Source organism: Leuresthes tenuis, unplaced genomic scaffold, assembly GCF_036924035.1.
Source record: "Leuresthes tenuis unplaced genomic scaffold, fLeuTen1.0.hap1 SCAF_1, whole genome shotgun sequence".
NCBI classification, from domain to species: Eukaryota; Metazoa; Chordata; class Actinopteri; order Atheriniformes; family Atherinopsidae; genus Leuresthes; species Leuresthes tenuis.
Window position 1 is genome coordinate 18115081 of NW_027325355.1, and position 27901 is coordinate 18142981.

Genomic DNA, 27901 nt, shown 5'->3' on the forward strand with positions numbered 1-27901 from the left:
TTCTCTTTGGTTCATGGACACTCGAATGAAACGTTAGCCTAGAAGTACCAATTAGCAATGCATTGGTTTTATATTCATATACATGTATATATGCATACATGTATATATAGATATATATATATATATACATATATATATAGATATGTATATCTATATATATTATAAATAAATACCGTATTATATTTGAAAGATACTAAATACTATTTTTCAAACTACAGTAGCCTATATGGCTGGAATCCGTTGATGTATGCTTGTAACGCCACAGTTTTCTACCACAGGCGCGGACAAACACCGCCTCCTGCTGGTATAACTACAGTACTTCAAGCCTTAAAATCTGTCTGTTGTTCGACCACACAGAGGCAGTAAAGCAGCGCCATTACTTTATTATCTGTTGATCCAAGTTGTACCAAGACGACATGTAACCGTGGGGTTGATGGCATTTCAGTTTAAATAAATATAACCCAGAATTTACAGGCAAATTCTAGGTTACTCTATAATTCATATGAAAAAAAACCCGCAAAATTCTTTGTTTTTTTTTCTATAATATATTCTAATAGTAATAACAATGATCATAACAATAGAGAACACTGTTTTACTGCCATCGTAATGCAAATATAAACAAATAATCTACCTTTTATTCACGCTTTTTAACTACGGTAGTGTAATTAGCAGGTACGCAAAATGCAAGTGGAATGTGCGCCCTGAGAGAAAATCATTACTGGAGTGCTGCGTGTATTTCCATAGTGTCGTGTCCGTCGTCTGCGGCACAGCGGCGCTGCACCACCCTTCCAGCCTGTGGACCTTCCACAGCAACTTGATACCGGAGACGAGTGGTCCAGACAAGCCTGCAAACGAGGCGTTCCCAGCCGCCCTGATCACACCAAAAGATATTCATCTCCTCCCTCTATCGTCTGTCAGCAACGGAGGAATGATTTTCGTCCACCGCATACCAGAATAGCTCACTATAGGCGCCGATGACTCTTGAATTATTTTTTTCTTCAGTAACAACGATCGTGAAATGAGACGGGACGCGCAGAACTAACTGGCTAGCTACATTGCTAGCGTCGGCTAGATTCGATAACGGCTTACAACCTACTCGAGCAAATTGGCTGAGGTTTAGTTATCAAAGTCCTGGCTCTAGTGTCGAAAACGTGGACTGTTTTCCAAAGTGTACAGTTGATCATGGTTGATATTTAAAGTAAGTCGTTGTGCGTTGGTTATTTTAGCGATAATTATCCTCTTTGCCCAAGTTTTATAGTACCAGACAGTCGGCTTAGTCAGCTAGCATGTTAGCTAGCAGATATGGACGTTGTTCGCTGTCTAGTTACAGATGGCAGATCCGCCAAACAAGTTAGCTGCTCGGGTTGTTTGTCTGATATATGCAGGAGTCGAAGACAGGACTAGCGTAACTTTAGTTGGCAATCGTCGTTAGTTATCAAAATTCGTCGATCGATGCCAACATACCATAACCTCTTTTTCGCACCATTTATCAATGTGTTATTTCATGTCTGCGAGAGCAGTTCAAGTTGTTGAGCTGACGTGAGGAAAAAGGGGGGAAATAAGAGTTGTATCAGTCGAAGACGAGGACCAAAACAGGGGAAGCCAGACTCGGAGGAGCCGCAACTACCAGACCAAAGTCGATGTACACTGTCATGGCTGTGGGCCGATTTACGATGAAGTCTCTCGCTAAATTTGGGTTTTGCCTCACGATTCTCCTGACTTCAGTTGCTGGTGAGTGGCTCATTTGTGGATTGATTTTTTTTTTCTCTTTTTTGAGGGGGAGAAAATGTGCTTCTCATTAATATTTTATGCTTTCACGGTGGACCTTCTGTATTTCCTTCACATATGAGAAACTACTCATAATATTCACTGAACTGGGACAGCGGCGGTGATTATTTTTGCATGATTATTGTGCCGTATGCGAAACGGTGTTTTCTAATAGACGCGTGTCTGAATGAAACCATCAGATTTACTCAGTTTGTGTTTGTTGCCCCCTGTTTGTTTTCTTGCTGTCCGCTCCGGAGTGATCTGCGGAGCTCAAGTCGTTCCCTTCACAGATATCTTGTCTTGAACAGATCAGTGAATGCACCCCCGGCTCCTTTTAATCATTCTGTGTACAAAGGTCTGGAAAAACACAGCCAAACATACCGCAGTCCTTGTCTGCCAAGTTGTGCCCCGTGTTCAAGACTTTGGGCTGAGGCCAGGCTTCTGTGAGACCTTGAGCGTGATAAGATAGTAGCAGGGCAGCACAGAGATGGAGGAACGGTGCATGCGGGGAGAGGAGGGATGGAGGGAGGGGGGTCAAGTGGAATGTGTGGGAAGAGAGGGAAGGTATTTGACAATATGGGTAATTTAGGTGATAGAAGTTCAGCTTGGGTCTGGCTTCTGCTGTGTAAGAATAGGTGGCTGGTGCACGAGTGTGTGTGTAAACAGCCTCGTAATGATGTATTATCATTTGTGTGAGTGTGTGTGTGTGTTATTGCTGAGGTACCTCCATCCATTCATAGACAGGGTATTATCAGAAGCCGAGAATAATAACTGCTGTTGCAAAGGGAAATATGTGTGTGGAGCTTAATTTGAATACACAGTCTGGTTATGTTCATTATTTAAAGCACTTAAGGTGTCTAGGGACTCTGGCTCGCATTCATTTCAATTTCCATTTGAGAGACAAAAGGTAGACTGAGAGTTTGTTTTAGTGCTCACGAAAAAAAATTTGTTGAACGTCAGTATTTCTGTAATGTTTGCTTTTGCCTTGATAAGCTCAGCCTTGTGTGCCCCTGCAACAATTCAGCTGTACCGACTGTCAAAGAATTGACGTATTCAGTCTGTGCAAGGGTAATTCATTGATGCATATGTGCATGCTAACAGTCAATAAATTCAAATCGGTGTGCTGTGCAAAATTGATTTGCCAACAGTCAGACTTTGCTGGCATAATGACTGTAAAGAGACCGGGGACAAGGCATTTGCTGCTCTGCTTTACAGCTTTATAGATGCAAAACAAATCTATTCCATCATCTTGTTCTTTGGATAATGCTGATGATTAATAACAACAAGAGGAGGCCGAAAGTCGGCAGGAGACTGATAGGCTTCCCTCTGACCCAACACCTTCCCTCTCATTTCCTTCCGTCACTATCTTTTCCCAACTATCTGAAACCTGTTATTAAGTCTGTGAAATACCTGCTAAATGAGTTATTAATTTCTTTCCATATGCTACACGTTGAACCTGTTTGCGGCTGGCTTTGGTTGTCGTTATGCTCCCATTCCCTGGTGATTAATCATTGTTTGGGTGTACTCATCTCTGCTCCAAAATCCAGAGGAGAAACGGCATCAAACATGGCTCAAGTCAGCAGACGGTGCCAGTGGTGTAACCCCAGTTGTTCTTAAGCTCACCAGTTGGGCTTTTTGTTCACCCCAAAATCCTATCAAATAAAGTCTGACGTGGTGCATATTCATGCCCAGGTCCACTACAACCCTCATAGAGGCCTCTCTCTTACTTTTGTCTCAGAAAAAATGGAGTTTTGGGGGTATTGCACCCCAGCAGCATTAGGCCAACTCGTACGCTTTGCTTGTTCACTATGTCTCGACAGCCTCATACTGTGGTGTTGACAGACTCTTCAACCTCCTCGATGAGACTCTCAAAAGTGTTTGCCGTCACCTCTGTGAATCAAGAGAAAGTGAAATTAGTGGCTTAATGTTGCTGTGACGACTGTGCTGAAAGGTAGCAAAGTTGTCTGATTCCCTGGATTTAATTGTTTCTTTTCAATGGCAAGTAGCTAATCAGAAGAACCTAAATTCGAAGGGAATAAATTGGATTTAGTTGGGCTCTAAATTAACGGAATTCTTTTGATGTGTATTTAATTTCCGTATTTTCCATAGTGACAAAAAAGTCAATTCAGAGACCTTTTGAAATCCGTGTCATGAAACAGGAATACCTGCACAGAGTGAGAGTTCTGGCTTAAAAAGATACTAAACCACCAAATGCGGATTCGAATTGCGGGCTGAAACTGTCAAAGGACATGAAATGCATTTGTCATTAACAACCTATACATAAACTATAGTTACAATGCTGCACAACAACTGGTTTAAATGAACGTATAGAAACATGATTTATAGAAAATCAGTAGTGTGAAAGTGTTTCAACTCATTGATCTGATTTTTGTGCTGTTACGAGGGGCAAAAACTGCCAAGCTGCGTCACCTTTGGCTTTCTTACAATACTGCTGAGCACACCTTCTGCTCTTTTCAGGATGTTTTTGTGGCATCTCCCTGGAGGTAAACACAAGCTTAGTAAACAGGAAGATGGTGACTCGTAAAATGCTTGAAGTGCAATTTGTAACTCCAAAGCGGCCAGCGTCTAGAAGCAGAATCCCAGGTAATATGATCGTGTGTGTGTGCAGCAGTTTGGTATCTGTATTTGCACAGCTGAAGGAGTGCAGTTTGGAAACAGGAAAAATAAGAAACTAGTTGCCGCGCCTGGGGAATTAAGAAGCACTGAGCCCAATTTGATTCCATAACATTTTGCACTCTGCATCATTATTTGAAAGAAGACGACACTGACTGCCGCTCGAAACATGGCAGCCGAGGCAGGAACGGAGGGAGGGAGCTGGGAGGCCATTTGGTCTTTAGTGCAGCTCGTGTTATCCCGTTAAATGGGAGGAAAAAATAAATAATAAAAAGCAGTGCGTGTCTCGCTCAGTACCTTGGTCTGAGTCCTGAACTGAGGTAAAGGAAGCAGACAGTACAGTCGAACAGTGTTCATCAGACCCTTTGGTTTGGCAAAAAGGAGAAATTAGTGGATGTTTTAGAAAACAAAAGGTGCAGCCTTGAGATGGTAACTCAGAGTGACAGCCTATGATTAACACGAAGCGTTCTCCTTGACCAGAAGAGACAATAAGTCTAGAGCGCGCAAAAAATGCTACTCGGAGTATGGATGAACTGTTATGCTTTGTGTTTTTGTATTTTCATGGACAGAGGCGTTACAAATGTGACACCTAAGAATGATGCTGACTTTATCTTTTAAATTGCTGCCACCCTCACTGCTGTTGGATGTCTCTAGCTCCCTTTACATAACCCTCTGATATTCCTGATTGCATCAGCTTCCAGTTGTTGCAGCAACAGAATCAGTGCAGTTCTTAGGCTCCACTGCTAATAAGCAAGAAATGTTGGAAAGTGCAGATTTCAGACCAAGGGATGAACATTATCTGGGTGCTGCAGCATTTTACGGCTGATACTCATGATGATGTTCATGGATTAGAAAAAAAACTACTTTCAAATCATCTTGTGAAACATGAACGCAAAGCTAAAGCAGTTTTGATAGGGATCCCCCACACAGGAGGCAGTTTGAAATAAAATGTTGCATTAATGCGTGTGAGAAGAAATTGAAGGAATGTAACGGTGCAAAGGGAGGGTGAAAATGTGCTTGTTTGTATTCTTCCTGATGATTGAAAAAATAGCCGAAGGGATGCCTTCCAAATAGCACAAGTACTCATTTGAACATTTTTATGTGTTGGACACTTAATCAGCTTGAATTTAGTAATCAACCATCATATAATCCAAGTTATTTATCAAGAAAATAAGTTTTAGTTCAAATCTTGTGCATTTAGTACGTTGATTCTAACATGATCTAGTTTTATAAATCACTCAAGATTAAAGATAGTTAATCTTTCTTCTGTTGATGTACAGATAACTTAGTTTTCCACTTTGTGACACCAGTTAGCTCTCACACAACAAGAGAAAACCCCACCAGACCAGACAAACACAGTCCTACAGCGGTGTGGGTGGATTTGTAGTGAACATTCGTGTAGACAAGCATTTTTACTAAAATCAAAGACTAAATTCATATACACAGCCTGAAACCAGACTTTATCTTATTCATATAATCTGAGATTATCCCCCACCCCGTCCACCACCGGTGGAGTGAGAGCAAATGCCACTCATCATCCGTGTTTTCATGACATATTTGGGAAAGTAAAGTTACACCGGCGGTGAGAAGAGAAGAGAGGAGGGAGCGGGGGTTGGATTTTGGTGTAAATGCGTTGTGGTCAGTTGTGGAGGCCTCCAAGCTTTGAGGGCAGTGTAAACCCAAGGATTAGCATAACTGTACCAGACCCAGACAGACACGGGCTAAGTTGTGGTGTTTTTCGGGGGGGGGGGGGGGGGGGCAGTCACAGGGCAGCAGATGGGATAGATTAAAGCCACCCCCCACCACCGCCACTCGACCACATCTTTAAACCCAACCTGAGGACTTGGGAAATTGGGGATGTCAGCAAATGCCAATCCTATCCATCCTACCTCAGCAACAAGCATGCACCTTAACTGCAGACACAGATACGGTTCAGGCAGATGCTTTTGAGTCCTTTTGAAAGCTGTCGGTTTGCTGCAGCCTGAGCCTTTGTGATGATGAAAACAACGTGCTTGTGGGGAAAGAAGATGCCTTTTCATTTTTTAAATGCGCGTGCTGCCAAGGTCAGCTCTGCAACCGTAAACCGCACCAGAGAGAAATGGCGTGTGGAAATGCATATTTATGGGAAACATTTTGATACAATATCAGCACAATATGAAGGCGCTATATGACAGCATGTAGATGTTGTTGTTTTTTTCATGAGAATCCAAGGAAAAGAAGAGGATTTGTTTGTACTTTGGAGTTGCTTTAGAAATTGTATGTATGACTGTGAGGGCTCAGGTACATCAAGCACGTCAAAGCTTTAATTCCAGTAAACCCTCCCCCCTTTCCTCCTGTTTTATTTTTTTTCCCTTTCCTGCACCACTTCCTTCCCTCCCTCAGTTTCAGTCTCTAATCTTGGATGTAAACTTCAGCATGCGGAGTGAAAACAGTCAACACATCCATGTACCAGGTGACTTTTAATCAAGTTTCAGACTACCTTGTGTTGCGAGTAAGATTAGATCGCTGTTGTTTTTTAGCAGCAAAGCTGAGGGGAAGGGGTTGTCTGTAGGGGTGGGAGGGTGCACCGAAGGCCAGCTGGGGGAGGAGGGAGAGATTAGCAAATAACTGGGCCATGGGTAAACACTCAGCAGTGCTCGCCATCATCCAATGAAGGGGCTTGGAGCAGAAAACTACTCTGTAGCCTTTTGATATGACTACCCTCTTTCTCCTCCTCTCCGTCTCTCATCTGCCTCGCTCTGTTGGCCTTGCCTGCATACTCTGACCCACAATCCAACACTGCACTGGAAGCCAAAATTACATTGCAAGCTCAACAGAGCAGAACCAAGAACAGAGCCTGCCATGACCAATCGGTGATGGACACAGAGATTGGCATCCAACCAGAAGCACTTCTATAAACACAGAACTCAAATCAGTGAACCTACCACAGTGAGCCGGAGTTGCAGACAACCCAGCAAAAAGTGACTACAGGAGTTCTCTAATGGTCCAGACTGCAAATAAGCAAAGTTCAGACTGCTTGGCTTCGAGCTCCAGCACTACGCGACACTGTTGTTGAGCTGGAAAATCCAATGTATACATTTCCAATAGTTGAAAAACAGGGAAATAAGCAAAGTGTTTTTAAAAGAAAAAGTGTCTGTGGGCTCACTTAGTACGCTCCATTTATCTTGTGCATGCCTGTTATGTGCAGCCATGTCGCCACAATGAAACTATTTAATGTGTTGCACGTCAGTCAGTGTGTCAGTGTTATTTCAGTCACACAGCAGGTCACATGTTGGAAGTCGCGGTGGGTTGAATAGTTAGGGAGACAATGAGCGTGTTTCTTGGCAGGCTGTGGGTTAAAACAATCAGAGCTTTTAACTCATGATTGTATGGATACTTGATATACCCTTCTCATCTAGTGTTGTTTGCAAATTTCCCTGTTGAGTGACATATAAAGGAGCATTCCATTCTACGGAGGCATTGCATTTGACTGTAGCTACGGAGAGACATTTTCCCTTTAAAGCCATGCAAATATCAAATGTAGCTGTGTATAGCCTTTAATCAGCCTTCTTTCCTATTTTTTTTAGCTTCTACAAGAGGTCTTGTAAATTGAGTATCATTATCGGAGTTCCTGTTGTATCCTTACACATTAAGTATTAATAGTACAGTGTCGAACAAAGTTCGCCTTAAAGACGGGAGGCATTCTGCTCGGTGTGTTTGTCTGTCTGAGGGCGTGTCACAGGCTCTGCACTTCCTTTTGTTGTACTCCTTCTATTGTTCCTTTGTTTTTTCTATAGACGCCAGTTCCTCCTGTACAGCTCAAGTCCACACTTCCACCCCTTTCTCTTCTTTATTCCTGGGTCTGAGGACTGAGAAAGCGAGCTTCCCTTACGATGGACATATTCACTACTGAGCCCTTATTTGGATATTTAGCCTTGCACCATATTAAACATGCCTCCTATCAAGTGAAAACAAACTTTTACAGTTAGGGAAAGTTGCTAACGTTCTGCGTTGAAGCCCTTAATCTTTTGGCAAGTGATTGTGTTGTACACGCCCAGTTTACAGTAACTGGCTCCTGTTACGAGTACAAAAATCCAGCTTTCAGAAATGTCACTTTTCTTCCAACCAGCAATTATATAGTCCCATGAAAACACTGTTTCTGACTTACTTTGTCGCAGGCTTATTTGAAAGAAATGCTTTGTAAAAGGGATCTTAAGTATGTGCATGATGGCAAAATGGATGATGCCAAGTCGAAAGACTGAGGCTAAAGCAGAAATTGGGAAATGTGATCTCAGGTTCTGTGAATCATTTAATTTGTTATGAGGCTTTTGTCTTTGCAGAAGTTTGAGACAGCTTAAGTTTATACGCTTGTATGTAAGCGGATTTTTGAGCAAACGTTAGGAAGTTGTCCTTGCACGTTAAAAACTTTGATAATTGTTTGCTAAATGTAAAGCGCATTTCAAGCTTATGTGGAGGATCAATCCTTTGCATTGAGTCAGTTAGAGCTGTGTTTTTTAATGAAGTAATACACTAAGATCCTGCTGTAAGTTGATGGTTCATTTCTGAAACTATCCCCACTGTGTACACAGTCTGTGCAGCAAATGATGATATTCCCTGTGTCCTAATCAAAGAAGTAGGATCTTTTCCAGACTCTGAGATCTCCGATAAGAGGTCTGCAGCTGGAGACTCAACAAATGTCTTATTGGATGAGATTTCAATCTCTGCTTCTGGTCGCAGCGTTCAGAATAAGATCAGAGCAAAAACATCTGTTAAATATGATATTTCGGAGGTGTTTCACGCCAACATAAACTTGTTAAAGGAACAGTTTAGTTTTTTTTTTAAAGTGGGGTTGTTAAATGTGCTTATGAATGATATGGAAAAGTATGTAGCTCATGTGGTTAATGTTTTTTCTTGTAGTTTGCGCACATATCTTTCAGCGGTCATTTTCACTCAGAGCTTGTTAAGGGGCTACAGCTGCATACACTTGCACTCTAACGCCTAACCCTGACGGTGCCACAGCTTAGTGAAATTCAGTTTTCTCATCAAATTGAAAAATCCTAACCATATTTAACCCTTAGTTTGAACTCTTTTCCTATTCTTCACAGGCACAGTGCTCCCTCATGCAGGCAGAAACTCATAGACTCATAGAGCAGTAGTTATTGATAGGCCCACAGTTTGGGGGCAGCCAAGGCCTACAGTAGGCCAGGGTTGAGAGCTTTATCTGCGGCTGAGAACAGAGGAGAGTTGGCGCTGTGCCCAGCAGAGCTACCACTCCATCGCCTCACCCTCTGCCCACACAGGCTAAGCTTGACCTTGGGCAAGGCAAAGCCACCTTTCTCCCTCTACCACTTCAGAACACCCCCCCCTCCCCTCTCCCAGCCCTCTCGCCCCCTCTCCCGGATGGAGGACAGGGAGGAGCTGGGAGTAAAGGAAACAAACTGGCACATCATGTTTCGTTTATCTGAAATTACCCACGACACAGGCTGTGTACACATACACACATTCCGACATTCAGACTTTCTTGCTGGCATGGCACTCAGTCTCCCAGATGTTTACTGCGTTTTGAAACACAAACTGTCCGCTTTCACAACTGGACCCATTTTTGCTCTTCTTTTCACAGCAAAAACCTTCTAAGATTCACCCTTATCTTCTGTGTGCACGTCTCAATCAGCTTAACCACAAAGAGGAAGCTTTTCTGCTCCTCCTTTCTCTCTATGCAAATGTTTTGTCCTTCAGGCTCGAGTTAAATCGGTATTTCTATTGATTTTGCGGCTTGTGAGAGACAGCAGCTTTTGCAGGGACACTGTTGTTTTTCATCTGTGGATTTTTCCTGTATTGACACAGTTGCACTGGAACGGCCTCTGTAACTGGAAGCAAAGATCAGACAAATGTGTCTGTCTTTTGTTTTAATCTAAAATCTGCATATTAAAGGTGTAAAAGTGAAAAAACTAAATTAAGCACTGTAAAACTGGCATAATTTTTACTCTCTCCGAACACCCGCTCATTATTTACACAAACTAACTTTGATGCGCTTTCTCCTCATCATGCAACCATTAAATTTCCTGTTTTTGATGCAAAGCTTTGTCCTGTTTTTTTTAAAAAAAATTTATGGGATCTTTGGAGTGACTCAAACTCTCTCTGTGTCTTCACAGCCGCACAGGGCGAGGAGCGCCTGTGCGCCTTCACAGACCAGCAGCAGCAGTGGGAGGTGGAGCGAGTGGCGGGGGGCGAAGGCCGGGTCTCCCCGGAGAACACCACCATTAGATGTGCCAAGGGCAGCCACTGTTTTGGCCTTTGGGAGAAAAGTCCTCCGGGCGAAGTGCGGCTAGTCAAACAAGGTAAATTCCCTGGAGCATTCTTTAGTCATGTCTTTCTTCTTTAGTCAATGTCTTAAGTAAGAAAAGATGTTGCATTTAATCACATTGCCAATTATTTCATAATGCATTAATCGGTTATTTGCCAAGCTAAAAAACAAGCCTCTATTTTGATAAGTGATTGTTTGTTAATTGATGTACAGTGACTTATTTGATGGCTTCAGCTTCTCAAATGTGACAAGTTTTAGCATTATTTTATATTAACATTACATTGCTGTCGAGTCGGTCGGACAAAACAGGATATTTGTTGATATTTCTCACTGTGATCTAACATCCACTCAAGCTCTAACACATATAATGATAAACAGAGAGATCTGCTTCAGGGGCAAGTATTTCCTTTATTTAACTCAAAGCCTTTAAAGCTTTAAAAAGGCTTCATGATTGGGACTTCTCAGAAAGGCATCAGGATCCTAATATCAGATAAGAACTCCTTTTGGGGGGGGGTACTGTCATGATGATGGACTGAGGCTAGACCTCCACATTTGACTTTTTTTTTTTTTTTTTTCTCCTAAAAACCCATTTCCCTCCCTCAGGTTGCTGGAATCACTTGAGTGATAATGGTTGCCATGACGACCGCTGCGTGGTGACTAACCTGCCTCCACAGATCCAGAATGGCACATACCTCTTCTGCTGCTGTGGTAGCGACATGTGCAATGTAAACTTCACAGAGGACTTCCCACCGCCGAGCCCCACCACTCCACAGCCCTTCAGTAAGGACACACACCGGCTGCCTCACACAAGACATTTCATGTGAAACGCACTGCTTTTGTAGTCCATGTCTAAGAAATCTCTCTTCGTTTTATGATGGCAAAAGAAATTCAGACAGAAAGATTTCAAGCCAAATCTTCTTTTATGGTAAAGTAGCTGTTTAGGGCAGCCATTTGCTGCTGATGAACGATGACATCAATTTAGTTGAACTGTATGGCTGAAGTCCAACAGAAATTATATTGTACTGACAAAACAACTGGGATTTCTTTAAAGAATCGGATCACTTGCCATATTTTCCACTGATGGTGTGGCATTTTCAGACAGATGAATTGACGTAAGGAGCAATTTGTATCATTTTAACCACGGACACAATCATTTCTTTAAAAACTAGGTGCTTTGGGTTGGGGTCAGTAGGACAGACACGCACCTACTTACTTCTACTCACTCTCTGCTCCTCTTCTACTACATAATTTATGAGCTGGTTGTGTTCAGTTAGCAGAGGAAATATTTGGATTTTTAGGGTTTTTAATAGATTATAGTACATTAACTCAGAGTGGGAGAGGCTTGTAGTAAATTCAGTTTGTATCTCTGCTTGTCTTTTGTGCTTCTGAGATGTGGCTTAATTCTTACAGCTGCAGCAGATGTATTGTTTACTGTTCCTTATGCAAGTTTCAGCTGTGAATAAAAGCAGAATGTGTGGTTTGATGAGGCTGGTAGTGAAGACAGCTAATCATCTCTCCTGCAGACGCAAACACACGCTCTCTTCAAACCATGTTGTCTCTCTGCATTCCACAGATTACATGGCGTCTGCTCTCAGTGTCTGTCTGCAACTATGCCGGCGACTGTTACTGCGGAGACAGATGACTGTACAGAGAAAGGAGTGATTGAGAAATAGTTTGGCGGGATCATCTTTGATTAGATAGTGAAATTGTTGTTTGAATTGTTCCAGAATTTTAAATCCCATTTCCAGTTATGCCTGATTGGTAATTCCAGACATGTCTGGGCAGATTTAAGTTGACTGTTTTAGAGGCAAGACATTATTTGAGTCATATGGCTGTCTGAGTGTACTTAATGCAAAACACATGCATTGGGAGAAGTCCTAATATTCTGTACGTGTGTAGAAGTAGCAACACTACACTATCCAAATCCACAGAAAGGGCCTGCATTTAGAATTGAATTTAAAACAACACTAGATAAGTCTGTGAACCTTAAAACTGTGTGTTTCTGACTCCATCTCCAAGTTCACCAACCTTCATCATGCAAATTCACAGGCCTGAAACCACGGTGGAGCATGCGAAAGCTGAAAAATCACACTGTAGAAGTTTAACTGCATAACACTTAGTCTTTTTTTTTTTTTTTCTCGAGTCAATGGACCTCCCCAAAGAAAAGCTTCTCCACTACATTGAAGACCCTCCCATTCAAGTTTGCTCAGAGCCGATTAAGCCTATCAACAGCAGTTAAATATCTCTGTATGTGGCTCTATAGCATTAAATCTGGTGTCTTCAGTCTTATTCCTGTGCTGTTGCACTGGCACAAATAAGTTTTTAGTTTCCATGATTTATTTACGTGAGCTGAAGAGGGAAGCAACCATTACAAAGATCATGTTGTGTATCTGATTTTTATCCGTAATGGAACCAGAGCTGCCAGATCAAGTGGAGTCTGTATAGTAAAATACAATATTTTCATCTGACGTGTGACCAAAGGAAAAATACACAGATAGTTTATAAATCTTTCCAGGACTTGGGCTTTAGGATAACTTGCTCATTAAAGGTTTGATCCTGCGGTGATGCACAAGCAGCAGATGCTAACAATGATATCGTGGTAATGGTGTGGTGATTGTGTTTGTTTGTTTTTTTTGGAGTGTGTGAGGTGTGCGTGTGTGTGTGTTTTGAACGGAGTGACCTTGGCATTTGAGGGGAGCTGTGTTAACTCCCGTGTGGATGTGTGTGTGTGTGTGAGCATGTATGCATGCTTGTGCTAGTATGTCAGTCAATGCTGCCCTTAGGCTGTAGAAGCCATCTATTATTGATAACACTGGTGTCTCCCAGCAGCACCAGTGTGTTGTCGGATGTAGTGTTTCGAGACCTCCAACTCTCCACTATTCACTGTTATTTTTTTGATTTTCCTCTGTGCCTTTACGCACCAGATTTCTGCGAAAAATGGCGTATGTGTATATGTTGGAATGATAGCATTGATCTTGCTGCAAAGAGTATATTTGTAGAAGACCATTTAAAATGATCTGATAAAATTTTTAAGACTTTTTCTAAAAGTGACTTGAATTTAAATGTTACTGAATTGGTTTCTGTGTGCTGAACACTGAAGAAGAAGCAGTCCGTGCCTCCAACTGAGGAGCTTTCATTGTTGCTCGCTTCTTTAAAGTAAAGCCATGTCCTCTTTGCACTGCTGGCACAGATCAATGCCCAGAACTGCCTAGAAAGGCTTAGGTTCACAGCAAAAGTTAATCCCACCTAGGCCATTATAATCCTCTAAAAACTCATCTGTGTACCTTGAAATTGTACATCAAAGTTTTTTGACAGGATATAACTATCGTGCCTTTAAAATTGCTCAGGATACGACTTTACGTCTTCTTACTCATTCAGTAAACGGGGAGGTATGAATATGCTAACCTGGCCTCGCCCACATCGCCGCCCACCAGCAGGTGAGAAGAGCCCTCCCTGTCTGTGCTAAGCAATGACTAATTTGTAATAGAGCTTGGTAACGTGATGTCAGACCATGTTAGAAAATGCAGTGCATTGTGGCTAAATATGCTCGAGGATTAATGCTTGCGGCAGAATCTGTCTGGTCTTGTTTTTTTTTGTTTTTCAGAAAAGTTTTAGTTCAGAAACAGCAAGTGAAAATAGTGAACGTTTGTATTCTCGCAGTTGGTGTGGAAATCATATCATGTATCAAAAGATTTGACATTTTTCCGTCTCCCAGTTGGAAGAAAAAACGGTGGAAGTAAGGTTTCTGAGCTAAGGCAAGCCTTGCAGGTATCAGCAGTAAGACAACCAGACATTACCTTCAGCAGCATTCTCTGACACTGAAAGTATTGACTACATTTTCGCAAACTTTTAAGCAAACTGAGCATTTTAACACAGAATTCATATTTACAAGTAAACACTCCTCAAGACAGCATTCCATTGCAGTGCAGCCAACGGCAGAGCTTCTGCTTGATAGAAAACTTGATGAAGGAAAACAACTGATACGTGCATTTCATTAAGGCCGCAAGGTGACCGGAGGCTCGCTCAGAGTAAAGGCTGCGAGCTCCAGGAGCTGCGAGCTACCCCTGTTCCCAGGCCTATCAAGCCTGGTGTTCCTGTAGCTAGAAGCTTCCTCGACTAGCTAGCTTCCAGTTGGCTTTGGGCCTTGCCAAGCAGCTTCTAAGACAAGTGAGCTTCCATAGTGAGTGCCATAGCCTCTAGCTTGGCCTCGCTTCTGCTGTGTTCCGAGAGTTCGCCCTACGTGCTCCCAGTTCTTGGGCCCTAGTTTAACTAGGAGCAAATGAGCATCCTTTTTACCGGCTCCCGCGGTTTGCCAAGGCCATCGCTTATTGCTACACCTTATTTCAGCTATGTTCCCCACCTAGCCTGTACTAACTTCTTCTCAGCTTCCTAGTTTCTCATTTCTTCTTTTCCTCCAAGTACATGCGAATCAGCTGTGCAGGCACAAGGCCTTAGTGATACTTTCAGTGGTGCTCTGCAGATTCAAAGCAGAAATGCTCAGCCATAGCACTGATGGCTGATTTTTTTATTTTCCTCTCGACATGCCTTGTAACACCTCATTGACATTAATCATCCTAAAGCTTCATAAACACATGCAGTATATGGCACATTAGTTGCGCTGGAGGACTCAAAGGGCTCAGATGAACCTATTAAACTGAAATCTTCCAATGGGAATATTAGTATTGGAGGATTTGGCCAGCCTCTCACTGCTGCAAACAAATTAAAGGCCAGAGTCTGGTTTCAGAAAATTTACCCTCCTACATAAAGGTCAAAATGTGGTGTGTACTTTTGAAAAAAAAAATTATGTCTCTTACTTGTAGACCCCAATCCACTGCGCCATGAAGAGACCGTTATTATCGCCCTGGCAACAGTCTCCGTGCTGGCTGTGGTCGCTGTAGCAGCCCTCTTTGGTTACCGGATGATGCACGGTGAGTTACCATGGCGCCAAGCTGTGAGAAAAGCAGGGAACATTCATTACTCAAGGCTAAATGTTTTTGGTCGAAATTCAGTAGCTTCACATGTGGAATCAGAGTTGATCCTTTGTTCAACTGCAAATGCATGTTAAGTCATTTTTATATTGAAACTTTAATACTGTGTGTTAACAGGAGATGGTAAGCAAGCCCTGCACAATCTCAATATGATGGAGGCTGCTGGCTCTGAGAGCTCCCTGGACCTTGACAATCTGAAACTACTTGAGGTTAGTGCCCACAACAGTCTGTCCATTCCTCTGTCTCTGTGTCTGCATCACGCCCAGCTTGTGAAATTTGTAGTTTAGAGATTAAGTCACCTGGTCATCAACTGAATTCACTTTCCTGCCAAAGTATTTAGATGAGCTCATAGGGAGTCTGTACAGCAGATACAAATTGACTTTCCAACCCTTGAGTTTAATTTGAAATATCAAGATTTATAAAGATTACTTTAATGGTTCCTCACAAAAATCTTATTTTAATCCTTAATGGTAACCTTGGAGATGAGTGTGTAAAATAGCATTAAGGTGTCAAAAAAACGAAATCCCTCTCAGCGACATGGCTCTCTACATCTTTAATTTCTCAAATCCTGTGGATTTACACTGGCCTCTTTTATAAAGGATGAAAGCTCGCATCATTGGTAAAGGCTTGTAGTTGTCTCACCAGCTTCAGCATTTTTACATAGAGAGAGTATGTTAGGGAGGGAAGAAAACGACCGCTCTGAAAAGAAAGGAGAAACCAAAGATAGAGATTCAAAGATACACCAAAAATACATCAAGGTTTATGGTTACATTTCTCATTTCAATGTGACTTTTATCATCTGATCATGGCAGGATGAATTACGTGGCAGGTCAGGCATCCAAAAATAGGAATTTGCTTACACTGACACAGAATCCTAAGTCCCCAGTATGGAAGTGAGAGAGCTCATATTTGTGATAGGAAGTCAATAACCTTTCTACGATATTTAGTTACGATATAAGTAGTGGGTTGAAAGGCAAATGAACTGAGGACCTGATTTACAGTTCTTATTCAAGCTCACTTTTTCTGCTATAAGAAGATGTACTCAGAGCAGTGCGGGGTTGATATAAAACAAAAGTCATATATGCCATGTAAACATGTCAGCTGTCTCAAAAGGTTCTGCTGTGGTTTGGTTCAGACTGCCAGCCAGTCAGCACTTAACAAAATGGTCCATCTCCATGGACGCAGTCAAGTTTCTCCCATCCAGGAACTGTAAGCCCAGAGAGGGAGGAGGACATTTTTCCAGCTGGAGCTTAGCTCAGGACACTGTCCTTGTGCCTTATCAAGTGGACATGCTTGTTCTCATTAAATTGGTCTTGTCTGGTGAGGTAGTGGGAGTAAGCCAGGGAGCCCTCCTCACAGACAAAACAGGTTCATTGTTTTCCATAGGAGGTTTTCGACTCAGAGATAAATGTTAAGAGGTAAAAATTAAATGCACTCTTGAACTCTTTTTACTCCCACGCAGATGACTGTTTAAGGCAGTATATTTGGTCCTGAATAGCTTGCTGTGCTCTGGCTAATTAGGGGTACTAATTCAATAATTAGGAACTGAGTCAAAGCCATTTTAACTGTTTAACCCTGATGGTTGTTTGTAATTTAATCTATTTCCCATCTCTCTTATGGCTCCCCGTCTGACTGACTGTACTTCCTTGTGGCTGTTTGTTTCAATCTGTTACTTCTGTCTGTTTTTGGCCCCTTTTTGTTTTTATCATGTCTGTATTTTGACTTGGCAATATATCTGTGGCAAAGTATTTACAGCAGCCCAAGCTAAGTTAAATTTCATTCAAACTTTTCATTTAGACCAGTGAGTGATAAATGAAGTCTATAAATAGTCTTTCCCCACTGTCTCCGCATCTGTCAGCTGATTGGACGTGGCAGATATGGCGCCGTGTACTGCGGTTCGCTGGACGAGCGGCCCGTTGCCGTGAAGGTGTTTACCGCGGCCAATCGCCAGAACTTCCTCAATGAATGTTCCATCTACCGTCTACCACTTCTGGAGCACGACAACATCGCTCACTTTGTTGCTGCTGATGAGCGGACTGGCACAGAAGGACGCACAGAGTACCTGTTGGTCATGGACTACTACCCACATGTGAGTACAAGGGAAAACAAAGCTTTGTATATGAAGCATGTTTTGTCACTTAAAATGGGCTTTAAAGCTCAAGCTTTCAATCCTGTTTTATCTGATACCAATAGAAAAGCAAACTCGTGGTATTTTGACAAGGAAGTCCGTTGGTGAGGACAGCAAACATGATTTGATTCTGTCCGCGGCACCAGCAGCTTTTCCCATAACAGCCAAACCAAGTTAACTGCGTGGTTTCATTGCTAACTCGTCAGAGTCTTGCAGCTCCTTACCTCACAGCTCACTGTAACTAATTCTAGCTTTTCCATCACACCCTGGCAGATGGAACTGGCTGCAACAAATGGCTGCTTTTTACCCTTTTGTTTTCTTCTTCTTCCCAAGCATATTGTTGCTGAATTGTTGTGGTTAGTGCTAAGTGGTCGTGACAAATGCATTGTGTTTTCTGCAATGTTTTTGCTGTTCAGCGTTTGCTATTCAAAAGACTTGAATATGCTCCGTCGTTAGGATACATTAAGAGTGAATCATCAGAAAAGTCTTGTAGCTGTCATAGAGGTACCATTTAAAAGCTGGGAGAGGTTTCAGTGGGACCGAATCACCCTCCGAGCACTAGACAGGATAATGCTATTTTCCCTGTCAACCCTTCTTGCGTTGGTTTGCCATTTTATTTCAGCACCATACTGGCGCAACATTAAAAAAAGACAAATATGTAATAGCAGCATAATCACAGAATGTGATTAAATTGTAAAGTGGTCTTCTGTCCAGTAGATGGATAAATTAGAGTCGGTTTGAATGAAAAGTTAAAATCATTTCAGCCATTACCCATCTTTTGCTTGCATGCAAATTAACACACCGCTGCTGGGTTTTTTTTTTGTTTTCCACCAACACTGACTGCTAAAGAATGCCTGTGGAACTTTTCAATATTAATGTAGATGTACCTATGTGCTGAATATGCTTTCTATCCAAACCTGAAGCTAATTACAAGTCAGCTGACCCCATCCGGTCCATGAAAGGAGCCTATTATGTTAAGTAGTCATTAGTCTAATACACATTGTCATGGTAACACAGTGCAGGCCAGGCCAGGACAGGAGACAGGGACACATAATGCGTTCTAGTAAATTATTATGTAATTTGTCTCAAACGTACAGATGTAATGTCATTTTCTTTCGTAACGGATGCTAGAATTGCCTTGTGATTGATTTTTAGAGAAACTACTCAGTACGTGCGCATTTGTGCTTTTGCACGCTTGGTGTTATTACTGTTTTTTCTGAACCAGTCATGGACATAATTCAGGAAGGATATTAATTATATCCTATATAATTGCTGGTAAAGTGTTTTCATGCAGTTGCAGCTGATAATCGTCGTAAGATATTCTTACCCCACCACAAATACTTCAAAGCTAATTTCCCTGTTCTTTTCTCTGGAATGAGCATCTGTTGATTAGCTTTAAAAAGTGCAGTGTTCTAAGTCTTATTGAGAAATAGCCCACCAATGGAGGTCAAAGCACAAGAAGTTGTTCTAAATGATTTTGATTGTAAAGATGCCAATAGCTCAAGTTCTGTTGAGTGTATGAGAGTTGTTGTTGCTAAATGCTTTCACCTTGGCCTCTCCTCCATGCATATTTATGTTTTGGGTTTTTTGTTTTTTTTTTACTCCTTACCATCTGCACCCTCCTACCTTCCCTGTCCCCTTCCCTGACTTCATATCTATGTTATATCTGCAGGGCTCTCTGAATCGCTACCTAAGCATCCAGACCAATGATTGGGTCAGCAGCTGCCGGTTGGCTCACTCCGTCACTCGAGGCCTGGCGTACCTGCACACTGAGCTGTTTAAAGGAGGTAAACTGGAGGGTACACAAACACAAAGACATTTGTAGCCGATTATATAAGTGCTCACACTTCACTTGGGTTCAAATTTCAAGACTGCTAATCCAATCTATACCTGAAACATAAGCGCATTCAAAGAATAGTGGCGTAAAACGGGAATGCTTTGTTTATGCTGGGCCCAAACAGCCTTTATTATTTGTATTTGTCCGTCTCTTTTCTGTTTCTTGTGCCGGAGCCGTCTTACGTGCTGCAGCTCCCCTTCAGCCCGGTTGTCTCGGAGTGCTTTTGTATCCCTGTATTTTGACTAACACTCGTGTACACACTGCATGCACGCCCTGCCAAGAGTATTTATAGACTCGCCTCAAGCTAGCCTCAGAGAGTAAAAAATGGACAGAGGGACAAGCTGGAGAGGCAAGCAAGGGGAGTTGGATAAAATGTGAAGATCCCTGTGGCTCTGTGAATTCACTCTTAAGCCTCAGAATGCATAACTGAACGACTCTGGCTTTTTTTTTTATTATTATTATTTATTTATTTACTTTTTTTTTAATTTCCTTTGCATTTCACCAAATGTCAGCAGTTGCATTGAACTTTCCTTTTTTTTATCAGCACAGATAAACGGATCACAGATCAAAAAGGCTTAGAAGTGACAAGGGAGGAAAGTGCACTATCATTAATGGTGTGTCACGAACACATGGGGGGGAGAGAGTTGGGCTGACAGAGAGGAGGAAAAAAATTTGAGGAAGCTGTAGAGTACCTGTGTTTGTAAGCTCTGTGTGTAGCTGCTAACAGCAGAATCTCTTGGGCTTTAGTACAGTTGTCATCCTCCCCCACTTGTCCTGCACATCAGAGGCAGGCAGCAGATATGGTGTGGGGACTGCTGCAGCTTCCAGCTGCCTCACTGCACCCTCTGCTGGAAAAAGCAGTTTATGATAATGTCTTAATTTCATTGTTGTAGATTAGGTTAGAGGATTTAATATTACTGTTTGTTTCCAGTGCAGTTTGCTGGACTAAACAATGAGTAATGAGGGAAATGAAAAGCTACATGAAAAGATTCTCTAGTGGAGCACATTGTGCCTTGAGAAGTGCTTCCCAGACAAACATTTTTAATGAAAAAGAAAGGATCCCAAATCTTTCTCTGATTCTCTCTTCTCTCTTCCCTCAAGACTTGTACAAGCCAGCAGTTTCCCACAGAGACTTGAACAGCCGGAACATTCTTGTCAAGGCCGATGGCACATGTGTCATCATTGATTTTGGCCTGTCCATGAAGCTGACAGGGAACCGGCCGGCCCGTCACGGAGAGGACGAAAACGCCGCTATTAGTGAGGTGAGTGTTCAGGAGGAGGGAGAGCTGATATCAGTCTCTTCACTTTACTCAACAAATTATAGATATTTCTTTTTTGTGAACAAGATCAGCGTCGAGTCTCATTTCTTCTGCAGGATGTGCCTGAACTGACATTATTGTAACAAATGATTGTAGAAGAGGTTGTTTCAAAATGTCACGTGCAGCGACACAGACAACATTAAATGCTGTTCGCGTTATTTTTTTTGTACAATTTATAACAGTGTAACACATAAATTATGATGACACTCTGTTGGTATTTTTATAATAATGCAAAATCAAATCCCTTATGAATTGTTGCATCCATGACTTTGGGCAAGTATTTAGCTTTATACAGGATTTTGCACGAGTTAATTTAGTCCTAAAAGCTTTGAGCAGTTAGAAAGTTAAATTGAGAGGGTTTTTTAGTCCCTATGTCTCTGTTCTCACTTACACAGCTTACATTTCTCAGAATTTTATCTATTAACTGATCACCCATGATTCAATAAACAGCTTAACAGCGCTCGATGTGTCAAGGCTTATTTCTATTTCTTCAGTTTGAGGCAAACCCATGAAGTATGTCGTTGAGTCTTTGTTTATTTAGGTTGCATTTCCTGTTTGCCTTTTAACTTCTGGTCATTATTGCTCAGGGCAGTGCATTTCTTAAACCTCAGAACTTGTGTCCACATTTCTGAGTGAGTCAAATGACACCAGATGCAACCACATACACACAGGTATAGGATTAAAAAGACCATCTACAACTAGCTTAACCATCTGTTGCGGCAGCAAATTAGCACTGGATCTCGGAGTAACATGTCAGCAGCACAGATTCATGATTTGACAGTGCAGTGATGCAATTTAATCTGTTCCCTTTTCACACAGAACTAAGAAGGGAAAAAAAACACTAAAATGTAGTTTTTCTCTTCAGTGGGGAAGGATACCATTAGCATTCAGCACAGCATCTAATGATCCTGTAGAGAGGCTTATACTGGTGCAATAAGAAGACAAGCAATCACTTGGTTTTTGTGGGAACATGTGTTAAAAGGAAACAAAGTGCATATACCGAACTAAATTTGGTGTTTTTGTAAAAAAATCTATGACCAATAAGCATTTTACATAGTTGTTGCTGCATAATTATTAGGTGTTTTTGGAATATTCCTTTTTATCACATACTTTCTTTCATCACCCACACCTCCACTTATACCTCCCTCGTATGCTAGGTGGGAACAATCCGCTACATGGCTCCGGAGGTTTTGGAGGGTGCAGTGAACCTGAGGGACTGTGAGTCGGCACTGAAGCAGGTGGATATGTATGCCCTGGGCTTGGTCTACTGGGAGACCTTCATGAGATGCACCGACCTTTTCCCTGGTGAGACAGACATAAAGACAGAGGAGAATGGAAAAGAAACCTGTGTGAACTTGCTTTAAGTACTTTCTATTGTAGGAATTGGTAGAGCTGCGTCTCGTCAAATGTAGTCGTACTTACCATACTTATACATCCTTCCTCTCTCTGTCCTTGCCTACCTCCAGGAGAGTCTGTGCCAGAGTACCAGATGGCCTTTCAGGTAGAAGCAGGGAACCACCCAACATTTGAGGACATGCAGGTCCTGGTATCAAGAGAAAAGCAGCGACCAAAATTCCCTGAGGCATGGAAAGAGAACAGCCTGGTATGTATGTGTGAGGAGCAGAGCCAGAGTTTGCATATTCTAAATACATTCCAGTCGTTAATGTTCCTATTGTTAATGATTAATAGTATTCATACTTCATATCAAACTGGCTCTTTCAGGCGGTTCGCTCTCTGAAAGAGACGATGGAGGACTGTTGGGACCAGGATGCAGAGGCTCGCCTCACAGCACAGTGTGCGGAGGAGAGACTAGCAGAGCTGCTCCTCATATGGGACCGCTCCAAGTCTGTCAGTCCAACCCTCAACCCCATGTCCACTACTTTGCACAACGAGAGGTAAGCTTAGACACAGTACCACCACTGTAACTGTGGCAGTTGTTTCAAACCATTTGCTTATCTTTCTCACCACTGTTTCTTTTGCAATGTTTTCAAATAGAAATCGCATGACCCCAAAGTCAGGCCCGTACACAGACCACCCCTCCACCTACATCGAGGAGCACGAAGGTGTAGCTAAGAACACACAGGTGGACACGACTAACTCTGTAGCTGGAAGAGCTGGAGTTGGGACCGGAGAGAGAAACAGGAATTCCATCAATCAGGAACGCCAGCAGCAAGCCAACACCCGTCTGCCCAGCCCCGAGGGCAGCAGCACCAGCATGGGCCTCAGAGGCAGCCCTTCAGCCTCCACCACAACCACCACCATAATCTCTGAATCTGAGGGACCCACAGGGGCCACCACAGTCCCTGTTTGCCTTCACCTGACCCAAGAAGACCTGGAAACCACCAAGCTAGACCCTAAAGAGGTAGACAAGAACCTTAAGGAGAGCTCGGATGAGAACCTAATGGAGCACTCACAGAAGCAGTTCTGCTCACCAGACCCACTGAGCCCTGGCAGTTCTAGCCTACTTTACCCCCTAATCAAGATGGCCAGTGAGGTCTCAGGAGCATCAGACCCCACTGCAACTATGCCCACGACCATCTTCCCCCTGCCCAAGCAGCAGAATCTGCCAAAGAGGCCGTCCAGTCTGCCCCTGCGCAACAAGCCTACCAAGAAGGATTCTTCATCCTCCTCACTCAGGTTCAAATTTGGGCGCTCTGGGAAGTCCAACTTGAGGCAGGTGGAGGGCACAAAGATGAACATTGGTGCAGTAACGAGCACAAACACTGTTGAGACACACCGGGGCACAGGCACAAACAACATACCGGTTCTGAGAGATGCACATGTCAATGGTAGCATTAACGGCACTGTTAATGGTCATCCCAGTGCAGGGATCTCATCCATCATGGCAGGTGGAGCAACAGGTTTTGGCGGACCTAACATAGCTCAGAATGGTTCTGGAACCCTGAGGTCGGACGACAGCCGACTAAGCCTCGGCATGATCACTGCCAGCCCCGACGAACACGAGCCACTTTTGAGCCGAGAGCGCGAGCAGCCCGACCTGAGAGACACGTCCTCGAGCGTCGCCGCTCTACGCTCAGCCCGACCCAACACTAACAACAACAACAGCAACACTGGCCATGGCCAGGGGGAAGGCGAGAGCGGAGGAGAGAGTGATGGAGGAGAGGAGGAAGGAAGCGCGGAGGGAGGAAGCAGGGAAACCACAGGGCCTCCAGGGGAAAGCTCTGGGTCAGGTTCTGTTGCAGCAGACCCCCCAAGGGAGGCTACAGTTACCATGAGAGGCGAAGCGCTGCTCAGGCAGCCCAGAGCACGCCGGCCTGAGAGACCCAACTCCCTGGACCTGTCTTTCACAACACAGGACTTCACCTCATTAGGTGACTGTACTTACCAACCTTACATGCATCTCTTTTCATTTTCAATAATTGCTTAGATTAGTCAGGCTTTGCAGTTCCTGTTAAATGTTATTCACACTGTAAGATATTGTGAAGTTCTTGGGGCCACATTCAGCTCTGTTACAAGTAGGTGTGGCGGCAGGATGCTGTATGTGAGACGGAGACTAAATGCACGAGGTTGGGGATGATCATGACACAAAGGAGGGAGATATATTAGGTTTTTGTACACACACGTTATTTGATAGTAGATATGTTGTTTCCCCTCGTGGAACAGTTGCTGGGCTGACACAAGAGCCAGTTCAGAGCTGGTTGAACTTTAGAAGCTTCTAAATAACTGGTCTAATTTACTACAGCCAGAGAGCAACCACTGAGCCGCGTTGTGACGTCATTTTCGCTCTCTAATCCTATATATTTGAACCACCCTCTGTGCATTGTCATATATGTATAAAAAGAAGCGTTCTGCGAGTGTGTGTGATTGGTGAAAACATGCTGAAAAAAGGCGCTATTAGGAGCATTTTCCATTTTCCATTTCTTGATCGCAACAGTCTGCGTTTATGACCGCTTTGCAGAGCAATATCCCACAAACACTCTTTACAGGTACCAGCTGGTATTTCCGAACGCTGTTTAATTTTTATGAACACCACTGCAGGCTACACTTCACGCACACCTTCTCTGGTGGGATCTATCAGCACCAGCTGGTAATATTAACAGATGTCTCGCGTTGGCACCATTTTGTTTTTTTATATTGATTATATTTTTTATATCACCTTTTTTCTTTTTCTTACGTAGCTTGTTCGGCTTTACAGAGGGCAGCGACGTCGACTAAATTTGCCAATTGACAGGAAATTAGTCGTCAATAAAGTGTATTTATTTATTGATAATTTCTTCAACTATTCTATTTGATAATCAAAATCTCTGAGTATTGGACTATTTGTCACCATCATTTTCTTAATATGTGATATTATTTATGCAGACTCAGTAAAAAAGCTGCGAATCATTGATCTTTTCTGGTTGTTTTTTTTCTAGGGGAGGGCTTGGTGCAGCCCGATGGAGCCGTGGGGACAGGAGATAAAATCAAGAAGCGAGTGAAGACGCCTTATTCTCTAAAAAAGTGGCGACCCACCACCTGGGTCATCTCCACAGACAACCGGGGGCCAGAGGTGAACAACAACGGGTCCACCCGCGGTCAAGCTCACAGCCAGAATCGGCCCAAGTCCAGTTCAGCTATCTACCTGCAAGGGGGAGGCTTGACCAGCGAGCCCAGTGACACACAAGTGTGAATTCAAACTCTCCACCAAGACTGGGAAAAAAAATAACCAGAATTCTCTGTTCTGAATCAGCAAGAGGAAGCTATGGAGTGTGTCGTGAACTGTTGATCCTAATCCTGTACAGTAATTAGGTCTGCCTCGCTCCCGTGTGTCTTTCTAATGGCATTGCTTTAAATGGAATCCAGCTATGCAGCATTCTCATTCGCTTCTTTTTCCACATTTTTCTCAATCTCCTTTTTCGTTTCATCCCAATGAGCATCGCGTTGTTTTGAATGGAATTGGTTTTTTAAAAATAATTTCTTACTTCCTATGTGCACTTTGAACAGATGGGAAAAAAAATCAAAAAATCAGTGTTTCTAAGTCTGTTTCTTGCGACCGCAAGAGAAAGCGGTCTCTAAACTTAAATAGGCGAAGAAAAACAATCAACACTTGGAGCTGGGGATGCACTGATACCATGTGCGTGTGCTCGTACTCAGTATACATTAAAGTGTTCCGATACTACAGAACCGATACCAGTGTGACAGGAACTTAATTTTCCTGCAACGTGTTTGCGCTAACATGTTCCACAATATGTTGCACTAAGAGTAGTTTTTATATTACTAAAATGCACAAAGTGCAGTTGTATATGGGTTGAATATGGCTAAAGAAAATAGAATGTGTTTAATTGTAAGAACTGTAATGGCCTTGATTCGTACTCATATCGGTTCTCGGTATCGGCGAGTACTAAAAGGTAAGTACTTTTACTCGGTTTTAAAAAATGTGGTATCGGTGCATCCCTACTTGGAGCGTTCTCTTCTTTTTTTCTCGTCCTTTGCTGTATAAAGCAATTTGCGAGTGAGCTCTGTAAAAGCATCGACGTCTTAAAGACAGAACAAAACGAGACCTTTTTTTTTAATTATTATTTTAATTTCCTTGATTTGTATGCAATACCAATTATTTTCTTTTGACACTAAGTATCCATTTTTTTGTATCATACTTTTTAATTGTGCAATAGGATGTAGCTTTTAGATGCTTTCAGTGTTTTCCATTATTTTTGGCTGTTGGTTGTATCTCGTCATTATTTTTATATGTTAATCCTCTGTTGCACTTATGAACTGTCACAATCGTTTTGTAAACAATCCACCACACACTATCACCCCCTCCCATCCCGACTCAAGAGGAGAAAATGGATGACAATCCTCTCTTTCCCTTCAACTCTGGGCTGTCTGTAGGGGGACACAAACGCTAGCAATCAGTTTTAGCAGACGAAAACAGTTGGTTCTCATGGAACTTCTCTGAATGCACAGCTACGCGAGGAATTACTCAAAAAAAGCTGCAGTGTTTTAACACAACGATCACCAGAATCAAGCCTACGGAGTGATCTGTTACAGCGGACAACTCAATCACTGTACCACTATCACCTGACCTCACTGTGGACTGTGAAGCTGTTTTTTGACTGCAAGACCAGAAACATTAAAAAGCCTGTATCCTGTTATTTGTGTTTGAAATTAGAAAAAAAAAAAAAAAAAACAGAACACTGAAGCCCGCTGGATATTATTTCTTGTCTCATCCCTTGATGTTGGAATGGCTGATTCACCGTGTGAGTGCGTGCACGAGTCATTTCTTTACTTTGGAATCGATGGGGCCTAACGCTGTACAGGCGTGCTAAAATGTCATTGTACTCCTTCTGTATTTTCAGCGCTGCTTCAGGGCATATGACAAGTTCTCATTTATGGGTTTTGTAAGCTGTAATTTGTATAAAAAAAAAAGTATGTGTATTGCATTAATATTTGCATCATTTTTATGGAATTATGTGCATTCAATGGACACAGCCTTTGATTCCATTGCTATGCGTCTGCTCGGTACAGTTTCTGTAAACATTTTCAAGTCGGTATGAACGAAAATCTCAATAAATGTATGAAATAATAGTTGCGTATATATGTTAAGGACATGCTTCACAGGTTTCAGGCCTGTTTTTGTTAATCATTGCAGGGGGGGAATATAGGTAAATATAGGTTAGCTTGCTTTCAGGCTGGAAAATGTTTATGAAATAATTATTTTAAGAAATAATTTCATTTATAGGGCAAGAAGCAAGAGCTTGAAAAACATTTAAATATATGCAGTCCTGCCCCCTGTGGTAAGAATTAAAAATAAAAAATAATAATAAAATACAGAAGATAAGTCAGTTAATGGAGAGAAATGCAAAGAGAGAATCGATAAGAGTAAGAAAATGTATAGATTAAATAATTGGATAAAATAGTACCTTAAATGAAATGCCAACTAAACAGTTAAAGCAGAAGTATAAATTGACTGCACATTTTATACTGTACTGCCTTAAATTCTTTTAG

At 42.4% G+C, this 27901-nt stretch overlaps 1 protein-coding gene across 2 annotated transcripts; it reads left to right on the top strand.

Annotated features, from left to right (window-relative positions):
* Nucleotides 1–801: 801 nt before the first annotated feature.
* On the top strand, nt 802–27481 carry LOC140309259 (bone morphogenetic protein receptor type-2-like). 2 transcript variants are annotated; one of them, XM_072387106.1, is made up of 13 exons: nt 802–1731; nt 10533–10718; nt 11288–11464; nt 15505–15612; nt 15790–15881; nt 17531–17761; nt 19473–19587; nt 20739–20899; nt 22114–22261; nt 22423–22559; nt 22679–22851; nt 22952–24288; nt 25333–27481. In XM_072387106.1, the coding sequence occupies exons 1-13, from the start codon at nt 1641–1643 to the stop codon at nt 25584–25586; spliced, it is 3210 nt and encodes a 1069-aa protein (XP_072243207.1). In that variant the 5' UTR covers nt 802–1640; the 3' UTR covers nt 25587–27481. The 2 variants fall into 2 exon arrangements, with proteins under 2 accessions (XP_072243207.1, XP_072243278.1); XM_072387177.1 differs by lacking the exon at nt 802–1731 and adding an exon at nt 4284–4371.
* Nucleotides 27482–27901: the final 420 nt, after the last annotated feature.